Raw genomic sequence first — 12,295 nt, forward strand, 5'->3', positions numbered from 1 at the left:
TCAATATGAAGCATCCCACTTCGAGATTGGTCAGTTCACAGAAGGCGTGTCGATCTTTGTGAGCCACGCACAACAGAACAATGGATTTCAGTTTAACACACAACAGAATACAGATTACAGATTGAGAAAATAATTCAGATATGACAGATTACAATAGATTAGATAGAATGTTATTAATCACTTGGGAAGACTCCCTCAAGGAAATTGAGGTTCAGCACACAGAGTACAAAGCACACAGAGTATCAAAAGTGAAAGCAACAAACAGTTTGCAAATATAAGTGCACAAATGTAAATACCAGAAATAGTTTCACTACTGGCTTACTGGCTACTAGTGTTGCTCTCCTTCCCATCCGCTGTCTTCCTGTTACTCCTGCTCCCCCCAAGTGAGGAGTGAAAGAACATTTTTATTAAGTTTATTATTTTTTAATTTGAATGTAAATTAAGGGCTTTCTTCTATGTTGCTCCTAAACACAGTTGTCAGAAAAATAGGCACACCTGTGCTGTGTGCTCGATTTATAATATTTTTGTTTCAGATTACATTCATAGAGTTTGTATTACACTGAGCAAGTTTGTTATTATTATTATTATTATTATTATTATTATTATTACCAAATAAAATTTTGTATTTATTTTACTTTTGTTTTTCCATTTCTCAGTTGGCCGACTGAGATCTTCAAATTTTTCGAAATGTATTCCATTATTTGGGGTTTTGCTTTTGGTGGTCGTTGTGCTCTCTGAATCCCTGTTTAAAAATCTCTCACAGATTTGAGAGCTGTGGAAAATGAAGGCCATATTATTGTAATTTTTTTTAAACATAATTTTCATTCTCGTTAAAAATGTTTATGTGGAGAAATATTTATTTAAATTATTTTGAGTGATATTTTGGCTTGACAGTGTGCATTTTATGCACATTATGCACGCCTTACATGAGATTAAAGAGAAATAATTTCTTGCCAAGCACAACATCTACCCTTGCCAAATATAATACAGATTATTAGTGTAATTGTGAGTATTATTACACATATGCGAGGCTTCCCATTTGAGTACCTTCCTCTCAAAATAAAACTTCTAAGTTACATAACCAGACATTTATTTAGTCTAGAGTCACTGGGTTTGGAGCATATCCCAGCAGCCATTTGGCAAGAGGTAGGGTACAACCTGGGCAGGCTGCCAGTCTGTCCTAAGGCCAATGCATATAGACAGACAAACTAATTCACACCGGGTGCTTCAGTAGAACCAGTCATGATGCTGGCATGGAATGGATGCCGATTTTGACTCAGATTTTGAGGTATCAAGAGAAGAGTTGTCTTGTAAGAGGAAGTCTGGAGTGGTAGAGAAGTATGTGAGGGTGGCGCAGGACATGTTTAAGGACAGTGTGACAGCTGTGAGTAGCATTCAAGCTGGAGTTTGGATTACATCAAGGATCGACTCTGAGCCCTTTTTTATTTGCAATGGTGAAGGGCAGGTAGATGGAGGAGACCAGACAGGAGTCCATGAACTATGATGTTTGCAGATGATGTTGTGATCTGCAGTGAGAGTAGAGAGCAGGTTGATACTAGCCTGAAGAGATGGAGATACGCTCTGAAAAGAAGGGGAATGAAAGTCAGTAGGAGCGAGATGTAGTATATGTATATGAATGAGAAGGAGCTTGGTGGAATAGTGAGGTCGCGTGAACTAGAGGTGGTGAAGTTGGATTAATTTAAATATTTGGGGTTAACTATCCAAAGTAATGGAAAGTGTGGTAGAGAGACGAAGAAGGGCGGAGTGAATGGAGAAAGGCGGCAGGACAGGATTAGAAATGAACAAATCAGAGCTAAACATATCATGAGTTAAATGACTCTTCTAATCATAAATTTGGAAAATAATTTATAGTTTCTTCTTAATGAAATACCAACCATTTTGATTTTTGGCTGTCGGAATGATTTATTATTTTGAAATTCAAAACCGGATGTATTGTGTTGGCTAAAAGAACTTGGCCGTGAACTTGACGGAGCCGCTGCAACAACACTTCCTGAATCGTTTGCTGACTTTGTTCTAATTCTGTTTTTTTCACTTCGCTTTGTTTTCTGTTCATGTAGCATAAATGTGGAAACGTTCTCGCAGAGCTTCGGGTTTCGGCACCTTCTGCCTTTGCGTTCATTGGTAAGTTTACAAAGTTAAAAAACACACTTTTGAAGCCTCTCCGTCTGTCCGACCTGTACCGTTATAAACCAACCCGGTGCAGGCTTTTAAACTTTTTATTTTAAGTGTAGAATGTAATATAATGTTCAGAAATGACTGCAAATTAATCAGTGTTGAATTAGCAGATTACTTAATAAAATGTATAAAGTTAACGAACAACAATATTTTTATAAAAAAAATATACTTTAATCTGAAACTAAATGTCAAAGACTGTAAGAAAATGTCAAGAAAAGTCCTACTAACTGGAATGATGTTGATATAACAGTATAGTGAAGAAAGTCATTAAAAGCATTGTGAAACCTATCTTTTGAAATTTCTGAAGATGAAAATGGGTAAATTAAAACATCATTAGGTCCTTCAGACTTTATTTTCAGTAAATGCTTCTGGGGAGCATTAGCATGGCTCTAAAACTTTAGCTTTCACATTGAAAATAAGTGTGCCTTGCACTTTGTTGTCCTCTGTAATTTATTTGTATATGTATTTTACATTTATAGTTTTTGTTGTTGTTATTAACCCAACCAAAAAATAACCAACCAACCAAACATTTTTACTGCAAGACTTGATAACTACATTGAGAAAACAAAATAAATTGCAGAGTGTTACTCAATATGAATTTATGGGAGGCAGATCAACATCTTTGGCACTGATTGGACCAAAAGCATACATAGCTGGAGTATTTCACTCACTCATCTTCAACCGCTTACTCCAATTAAGGGTGCAGCCTATCCCAGCAGTCATAGGACGTGAGGCGGAGTACACCCTAGACAGGATGCCAGTTTGTTGCAGGGCCACATATAGACAGACATACACATTCACACCCGCACGCACACCTACGAACAAGTTAGTTTCCAATCCACCTAACCTGCATGCCTTTGGACGTGGGAGAAAGCCGTAGCACCCAAAGGGAACCCACACAAACACGGGGAGAACATGCAAACTCCACACAAAAAGGTCACAGGTGGTAATCGATCCCATGACCTTCTTGCTATGAGGCAGCAGTGCTAACCAATATGCCCACTGTGCTGTTCAGCTGGAGTCAGATAAAAAAAAAGCACTTGATACAATTGATCATTGCATATTGTACAATAAATTTGAAATGTATGTGATCAGAGGGGTGGGTCTGAATTGGGTGAGAAGGTAAAAGTAACAGGCAGCAAGTTGTGCAGTAATGGGGATATAAGCCAGCATGCATGGATACCTTATGGAGTACCTCAGGGATCAGTATTAGGTCTAAAACTGTCTATTTTTTACATAAATGATATTGGTAAGATCTAAAAAATGCTAGAATTAGCTTTGCTTGCAGATGATATAATTTTTTATTTATTTAGTTTTGTTCTGGGGAGAATTTGCAACAGTTTACATCACAACAGATTTAAATAAATTTTAACAATGATTTGACTAAAAGTCTGGCATGGTGAAGAAAACAGTTAACTGCACCTATTTCCATGCAGAAGCTTCCCACTTCAAAACCCACTCCTCTGTCCAGTCTCCATCCAGTGTGGAGTTGCGTCAGGAAGGGCATCTGGTGTAAAACCTGTGCCAAATCAACATGCAGATCCACCACAGCTGTGTTGTTTACAGCAGTTTGACTTGAACATATGGACTTCAGAGTTGTTATGAGTGTCTTGGTGGCTTCCCTCACTTGTCTCCTACTTGCATATGTGTATCTGAGAATTGTTTACTGCAGACATGTTTGTATTTTTTAGCAGTTGATGTATATGAAGTCCAAGACATATTCAGTGTGCGTGTGTGTTGATTCACTATAAACGAAAAGTTTTTGTTGTTGTTAATAAGTTTGGCCATATTAAATGTTTGATTATACAAATTGATTAATTTGCATTTATTTCTGAACATATTTTTAAATATTGCAGTTAAAAGTCACGCTACAGGTTATTTTGGTGCGGACTGTCTTATTTATCACAGACTTTGGCACAGAGTTCAGATACATCCATGCTGTGTTATGTGCTTCCTGATGAAAAACTTCCTGAGCCGATGTCAAAGATTATAAGCAGAAGGGGAAACTCCAGACATTTAATCATGTGATTTCTGGAAGCCAAAAATAAATTTAAACAAATGTCCTCCAGGATGTGTTTGTGTTTTGCTCTCTACTGTCATTTTGCCACATTTGTCACACAACTGATATGTGACTAAAGAGGTCATATTGTACAAAATCTGTTTTTATGTACCTCTTATATTTAAATATATTTTAGGTTTTCAGATAAAACATACTGAAAGTACTGTGCTTCTGTGACTGTGCATGTAGAACTGCTGGAGCCATAAGCAAATTTGAAATGTAGAATGAAAATCCAGTCTCACCATCTCGGATTTGCTTTACACTTTCTGTAAATAATGCTTTTGTGGACAGTAATAAGAATACAAAATGTTAGGCCTCTACATCTAATACCTTTTGAGATATCAGCAGTAAAAGAGGCACGCAGAAGAGGAAGAGAAGATTTGGTCATGGTCATGGTATTTTATTATAGAAACAGAAGCTATGATGTAATCTGTATTGTTATCTATCTAAAGTAACTCTGCTAGCATACTATAGGAAAATAAAAAGCATAATCTATATGTTATCAAATGGAAACGTAAGAACTAAGGTACTATATGCTGATATCTTTAAAAAGAACACATAAACCGATGAATCATTAAAAATCTACACCATGTAAAATAAAATTGTAAATAACAAAAATAAGCTAGTTCTAGTTAGAAGAGCTAAATTAGCCGTTAATAAGCCAACGGTACCTAGCAAGCTAACAAGATAAACAAAAACGGTAATTAGTGTATAAAGTATAATAGCGTAGTTAAACCTACAATAATGGTATTAACAAATACATATAAAAATAAATGTGGACAAAAGTATGAATTAATGTGGGTGATCATGTTGTTAAAAACATAACCAGGGTAAGACTTGGTAGCAATTGGTCATGTAACCAAACACCTTGTCGATAACACAGTTTTGGACTATTGGTTTCAGTTGCGCATCATCTGACTTTGCCATCTACAAATGACCGTCTGATAACCAAGCACATCTTTTGATTTTGTCTACTCCGCCCCTTCAAGCTAGGCGATGGACGGCCAGCAGATTCAGGTGAGCGACGAAGAGCCCGTAGTCCTGCGAGAAGAGACCCGGAGGAGGAGGAGAAAGAAAGCCATCACGTCGTCCTCCTGCTCCTCCATGGATCAGATCAACATTGAGTTCATCCTGCCGACTACGGCCCGCGGTGGAAGCAGCCCGGACACCGTGCTACTGGAGGTTTCTGGAAACTGGACAGTGGAACAGGTCACCTGTTGATTTAATTATCATTTATTGCTGAACTGAGTTTGTGTTGGGATTTCCAAGAATGCATTCAACTATATGGTTGAGTGATTGGTTATTGATTGGCTGGTTCATTATAGTATAGTAGTTGATGGCTCATCATACGAGTACTTTTTAGCCTGGGGATTTGTAATTGTTGTAAAAAAATAATTCCTATAGCTGCATAAGCCACGTAACGCCACCCATGCAAAATCTGTTGGTTTTGAATGATTAATGGGTTAAATGTAGTGGTGGGCATAGTTCAACTAACAGCTAGATGCTAACTTTGTCAGTAGTGGATTAGCTTTTCAGCTAACTATAAAATTTATTAGCGGACCAGTTAGCTTCCACTAAATTTCTAACTTAAAGTAAACACGCTTTTTCATAAAGTTTAATGGTCAAAAATCTTTGTAAACCTTAAAATCATACCTGGTAGAGCTCAAACGCTTAATCTAACCATTGAAATCGGCACATTTTGATCATCATCTGATTTTGGCACGCTAAACCTATTCGCAATCTCCATGTTTATGCTAAAAAAAAATGTTAAATTTCAGCTGTTTAGCTCTGTTATTACAGGGTTTTAGAGCCAACAAACCAAGCAATTTAGAGATTATCGGTAGCTTCAGCTAAGTGTAGTCAACTTTTCAGTTAGCAGATTAGCGGTTATCTATGTTAGCTTTGAGGTTAGCTGGCTTCTCCTCTGGGTAAATGATTAGTTAACTGTAAAACTGCAGTTGAGCAGTTTTAATATGTTATTCAGGTACTTCATATGGTAATTCTGCGTGCTAAATTGCCATTTTTGGTGTCTTATTGTGCAGGTGAAAGCTCAGGTATGGTTGAGGGCCGTGGCCTCCAACCTCTGTCCTGACTTCTACCAGCGTTTTTCTCCTGACCACTGCATCCTGCTCTACCAGAAGAAAGGCAGCGTGTGCGAGATCTATGACAAACACCAGGTCTTCCAGACACTGGATTGCATTCGTTACTGGAAAGGTGTGATTTGTTTTGTTTTGTTTTTTTTTTTTTGGGGGGGGGGGTTGCATTATAGAAAAATGGGTCAAAATCGTAAGTGTGTCTGATGAATTTTTTTTTTAAACACGTCTGCCTTGTTTGAAAAGCTCTGAAGAAGGACATTGGTCGAATTCAGTTGGTTCCCCGACCTCAGCCCTCAGACGAGTCTCTCCACTACCAACGCTACCTCAACCACCTGATTGGGTATGACGTGACAGATGTGAGCAATGTACATGATGATGAGCTAGAGTTCACCCGCAGGAAGCTGCTAACTCCGCGGCGCATTGAGCTGTCTGAGCGTGACCCAAGAGTCTACTCCATGGATCCCTGGGTGACCTGCAAGTTGCTCCCGGAGCATTTGCTAAGCAAAGTATGTAATGAAATACACCACCACAAAATGAAACAACCAAGATGTGCTCATCATTTAGATTTTTAGGTTTAATTCAAATGGTTTGATAATAATATCCCAGGAATTACAGCCATTTTTATACATAGTCCCTTTTCAAAGACCAGAAGTCATTGAACATTCTTGGTGTGTTCCTTTCAGGTCAATAATGGCTACATCCTGGTGGTGATCCACATACGTTTGGCCAGTCAGACCATCAAGGTGTCAATAACTGACACTCCATCACAAGTAAGGAGAGAGAACCTCGAGCAACATTAGGAATACAGGTTATGCCTGAAATGATACCCATTTGTGTGATTTACTGCGCTCTTCCTTCCTCACAATCTTTTTCAGGTATTGGCCAACTTTTTTGCCAAGACGGCAAATAAGAGAGTTTTGCTGGGCATCCCCGACAACGTGTGTGAGGCGGACTTTGTGCTTCGTGTATGTGGCAGGTATAGTGAAGACCACCTGCACGTTGCCCAACTCTTTTTCACATGGGGTAACCATAAGTGGCAACATTAAAATTGATTGACTTCTTTTACTGATTGTCGTTTTAGTATCATTTGGAAGTAATGCTTTCATGAGCGAATGTATTCTCACAGGGAGGAGTACCTGTATGGGGATAAACCGTTGCAAAACTTCAACTGGATCCGTCAGTGCTTGAAGAACAATGAGGAGATCCACCTGGTTCTGGAGTCGTTGCCTGATCCCGATCTTGATTTGGTTCAGAAGGAGGATTGGGCTCAAGTGGATGACTGCACTGGAGTAGCAGGTATAACTACCTGGCCTACTCGTCCACAATCATACGCAATGACATAGCTGGGCGTCCACTTTGGTGATAAGACTGTAGAACATTTCCACTCAGTTGTACTTCAGTCAAATCTCCAGTTGATCACCTTAAGAGTGGAGGAATTGGGCCACATTTTCCAAATGCTGGTGCAGTCAGTTGGGCGTTGGAATGCCTTGTCTTAAAGTTTGGAAAAGCATGTTGCTGACTAGAGGGTTTAAGTTCTTAATCTGGAGGGATAAAACAGTTATGGGATACTCACATTGCAAAGCTTTCCATACCAAGTTTCGACCAGCTGTTCAGGCCTCTCAGCTAAAGTAATGCTACGTCACAGGTGGCTCTGGGATATGGGAGTTAGACTACCAATATATAGACAGAGGTTCCATTCTAGGGGTGTGCTTCAGGCTACCTTCGCTGGCTTCATTCTAGCCCACCTTGTATAAATGGGTACCAGCCTTTTTGGGGGGTTGTAACCTATGTTGGACTGGCATCCCATTGGTCCCATCATGGGCAGATCACCAGTGTCACACTCATCTGCTTCTTGCTACAGTTCGCAGGGTGAAGCACGGCCTTGATGGACTTCACAGTCTGTGTAGGACTAACGTCTTCTCATCTTTGTCAGGTACCCATGAGCAGTTAACCATCGACGAGAAGGACCATGAACGTGTGTTCACCATCTCCTTGTGGGACTGCAACAGAAAGTTCAGAGTCAAGGTGCTGGGCATCGATATCCCATCCTTGCCCAAAATTCCAGAGCTGGTTGTCTTCATAGAGGCTAGTATCTTCCACGGCCAGCAGCTTTTAGCCCAGGTATTCCAAACATCCTGATGAAACTTTAAAGATGTGATGATGACAAGCTTATTTAACTGTTGTTTAAGTAACATGGCGCATATATCGGTGTGGCATTTGGCTTTAGCAGTGGGCACGTTCAGCACAACAAAATCAACAAGAAAGATCTGCAGAAGTGCTGGTTTGAAATTGCTAAGCTTCCAAGAACAACATCCTGCCATTTTCCCGATATGATTCTGCACTAATCTGCCCCCTGCTGGATGTAGATTGTAGTCTTTTAGTTACATACAAACTCAACAGAGAATTATGTGAAGAAAGATGCATAATTTGTGTACATGTTATTACCCTTTTGTTTGTTTGTTTTTTCCATCATTAGAAATTTATCCTTCTATGTAAATTTTTTTAATTATAAAAGTTTCACTTACAAATTCATAATAAAATTTATGGGGACAGTGTTCGAAACACATCTCAGGAGGTTGTCCATCAACCGTAGGGAGCGTGGCAACAAATACATGTTACTCCTTTCTATATCAAAGTGGCCCCAAGCAAGTCACTGATCTCCAATTTGTTTCAAACATGGTTTGATGTTGACCTGTATGTAGGTCTTCAGATTGACTTCAGCTTGTAGAAATCTCCCCAATGGGTTGTTAGCAAAATTAGAACTCCAGGAACCACATGATGGTGGAGATTGGTGCGGGACTGTTGCAGTTTATGCACCTTAGGCAACTTGTATTATCCTTTAGGGATGTCAGAAGTGATAATTGTGATTGGTTATTTTTTGTTTTTTACTGGCTAAAGCCTTTATTAACTTTCTCAGGAAAGGACAATCTCCAAAATCTTCACTGAGGAAGTCCTGTGGAACTGCTGGTTGGAGTTTAACATTAAGATCAGAGACTTGCCAAAGGGAACACGCCTCAATCTCCAGGTAAACTCAAAATTCTGGGGAAAAGTGGAAGATGTTACTCTATAGGTACTCGTTTTCAGTTTTTGGCAAAATTACTTGCTCTGTTGTTGCAGAGTTACAACTTATACTTCTCTAATTTTACTTACAGGTTGTCTGTGGGAAGTCACCCCAGATTGCAACCGCCAAAGGAGGTTCCAGCTACCTGGATAATACAGCAGGAGGAGGGGCCAACTATGATGGTACGATCGAAAAAATGCCTTCAGACTCCTAAAATTGGAGGAAGGACCAGGAATCGGAACAGGATTATCTTTATTTATCATTCATAATATCCAAGAGGTCATTGATCATATATATTTCATTCGTCTTTTAGGGAAGACCAAGAGTCGTCTTCTGTACTATGTCAACCTGCTGCTGATTGACCATCGCTCCCTGCTTCGCCAGGGTGAGTACATCCTTCACATGTGGAAAATGCCGGAAAAGAGTGAGGAGAGCAGCAGTAGCATCAATGCAGACAAACTCACCTCCGCCACCAACCCAGACAAGGCCTCCTCCATGGCCATCACCATTTTACTGGACAAGTACTGCTACCCCGTGGTGCTGCCCAAGAGCCGCGATGCAGGCCGAGACCTTGGCCCCGGAGCCGGAGAAGGTGAAGGAGGAGAAAGAGCTCAAAGAGAGATGCCAAACCACCTCAAGAAACAGTTTGAGGCCATCGTGGCAACTGACCCCCTACATCCTCTTAGTCCTGAAGACAAGGAGCTGCTTTGGCACTTCAGACACGAGTGTATGCGCCACCCCAGGTACTGCTAGTCCCAGTGATAAAATGAGAAGTGTGTTTTAGTCAAAATACAACAGGGAACAACTATAATGCTTCTCTGGAAAGGTTACATTTTCTAGTCTCTCATGTATAAGAATTTTTGGATAATTCTGTGTTTTTGATTTTAATTTTACTTCGTAGCTTACAGCTTTAAAGCTATCTTGAGAAAATTTACAGTTTTCAAAGGACTAATGTTTAAGCCTCTTTTAATAAGTTAAAATATTACTGAAACTATTTAAGCTCATGGTCAGTGATGTGTTTAACATACTTTTTAGGTTGGAAATGGATCAGCGTTACCACTGCACTTTTTTAAAGAAGACATTTTAAAATAATTTCTTTAAATTTATGCTTGTCAAATTAGTCATGTTTAAAGATTTTTAGAACAGTAATGAAGTTGTTGAAACTCAAGGTCTGTTTTTAACCTGTATTTTTGTTTGTTTGTAGCATGCAGGGACCAGTTTTAATGCCTTCTACAAGATATTGTTGTAGCATCGCTCATGTTTAAGCATCTTTGGATAAATTAGGATACTACTAAACCTGTTGAGGCTCAAGGTCATGTTTCTGTTTTTAACTTGTATTTTTGCTTCTTCATAGCATACAGGGACTAGTTTTAATGCCATCTTCAAAATGTTATTCTTGTGAAGTCACTCAAGTTAAAGCATCTTTGGAAAAACTAGGTTGATAGATAAACTGTTGAGGCTCAAGGTCATGCTGCTGTTTTTAACCTGTATTTTTGCTTGTTCATACCATACAGGGGCCAGTTTTAATATAATCTTCAAAAAGTTATGATTGTGAAGTCACTCATGTCAAAACTCGAATGATACAGAACCTATTGAGGCTCAAGGTCATGCTGCTGTTTTTAACATACATTTTGTTTGTTCATAGCTTACAAGGAACCACATTAATGCTCTCTTGAAAAAACATACACTTTTCAAATGACTAATATAACATCTTTGGACAAATTAGGGCGCTAATTAAGCTCATGGTCATGCCGTTGTGATTGACTTACCTTTTTAGGATGAAATATGGATCGTTATTGTTCCCTGTTGAAACTCATTGAATTTTCTTGGAAAAAGGTGCTGTTGAAGCTCAAATTCATGCATGCATTTCCAAACACTTGATGTCTTCAGGGCCTATCCAAAGCTGTTGAGCTCCATCAGGTGGGGGAAACAGGAAGACGTTTTGGCGACACACTGTTTGTTGGAGCGCAGCAGTGCATGGGACAGCAGGTAAGAGGAGTCCTCCTGTCCATGTCTGTACTTTCTGCAGCACCTTTGGTGTCCCAGCACCTATCTGTTGTTGTGTTTTTGTCGTCCAGTGGTCTGGATGTTGGCCTGGCCATGCAGCTGCTCGACTGCCATTACTCAGACGCTCAAGTTCGCTCCATGGCTGTCAGGAAGCTGGAGACTCTGGAAGATGATGACGTGCTCAGATACCTCCTGCAACTTGTACAGGTGCTTCAGGGTAAAAAAAAAAAAAAAAAAAAAAAGACAGTTAATACAACCCCTGGCAATAATTATGGAATCACCAGCCTCGGAGGATGTTCATTCAGTTATTTAATTTTGTAGAAAAAAAGCAGATCACAGACATGACACAAAACTAAAGTCATTTCAAATGGCAACTTTCTGGCTTTAAGAAACACTATAAGAAATCAGGAAAACAAATTGTGGCAGTCAGTAACGGTTACTTTTTTAGACCAAGCAGAGAGAAAAATATGGACTCACTCAATTCTGAGGAATAAATTATGGAATCACCCTGTAAATTTTCATCCCCAAAACTAACACCTGCATCAAATCACATCTGCTCGTTAGTCTGCATCTAAAAAGGAGTGATCACACCTTGGAGAGCTGTTGCACCAAGTGGACTGACATGAATCATGGCTCCAACACGAGAGAAGTCAATTGAAACAAAGGAGAGGATTATCAAACTCTTAAAAGAGGGTAAATCATCACGCAATGTTGCAAAAGATGTTGGTTGTTCACAGTCAGCTGTGTCGAAACTCTGGACCAAATACAAACAACATGGGAAGGTTGTTAAAGGCAAACATACTGGTAGACCAAGGAAGACATCAAAGCGTCAAGACAGAAAACTTAAAGCAATATGTCTCAAAATTGAAAATGCAC

General features: G+C 39.4%; 1 protein-coding gene across 1 annotated transcript in view; it reads left to right on the plus strand.

The window, feature by feature from the left end:
- The first annotated feature begins 1,964 nt into the window (after nucleotides 1–1,964).
- The window catches only part of pik3cg (phosphatidylinositol-4,5-bisphosphate 3-kinase, catalytic subunit gamma), a 31,508-nt gene continuing 21,177 nt past the window's right edge, over nucleotides 1,965–12,295 (plus strand). The window contains exons 1-13 of the mRNA XM_034163570.1: nucleotides 1,965–2,142; nucleotides 5,245–5,464; nucleotides 6,298–6,469; nucleotides 6,595–6,857; nucleotides 7,035–7,121; nucleotides 7,227–7,327; nucleotides 7,478–7,647; nucleotides 8,285–8,472; nucleotides 9,269–9,376; nucleotides 9,504–9,594; nucleotides 9,726–10,155; nucleotides 11,303–11,401; nucleotides 11,491–11,626. Coding sequence (XP_034019461.1) covers nucleotides 5,252–5,464; nucleotides 6,298–6,469; nucleotides 6,595–6,857; nucleotides 7,035–7,121; nucleotides 7,227–7,327; nucleotides 7,478–7,647; nucleotides 8,285–8,472; nucleotides 9,269–9,376; nucleotides 9,504–9,594; nucleotides 9,726–10,155; nucleotides 11,303–11,401; nucleotides 11,491–11,626 — 2,058 coding nt within the window. The 5' untranslated portion in view covers nucleotides 1,965–2,142; nucleotides 5,245–5,251. The remainder of the gene's footprint in view (nucleotides 2,143–5,244; nucleotides 5,465–6,297; nucleotides 6,470–6,594; nucleotides 6,858–7,034; nucleotides 7,122–7,226; nucleotides 7,328–7,477; nucleotides 7,648–8,284; nucleotides 8,473–9,268; nucleotides 9,377–9,503; nucleotides 9,595–9,725; nucleotides 10,156–11,302; nucleotides 11,402–11,490; nucleotides 11,627–12,295) is intronic.

The sequence above is a fragment of the Thalassophryne amazonica genome, chromosome 22 (genome assembly GCF_902500255.1).
Source record: "Thalassophryne amazonica chromosome 22, fThaAma1.1, whole genome shotgun sequence".
Classification (NCBI taxonomy): Eukaryota; Metazoa; Chordata; class Actinopteri; order Batrachoidiformes; family Batrachoididae; genus Thalassophryne; species Thalassophryne amazonica.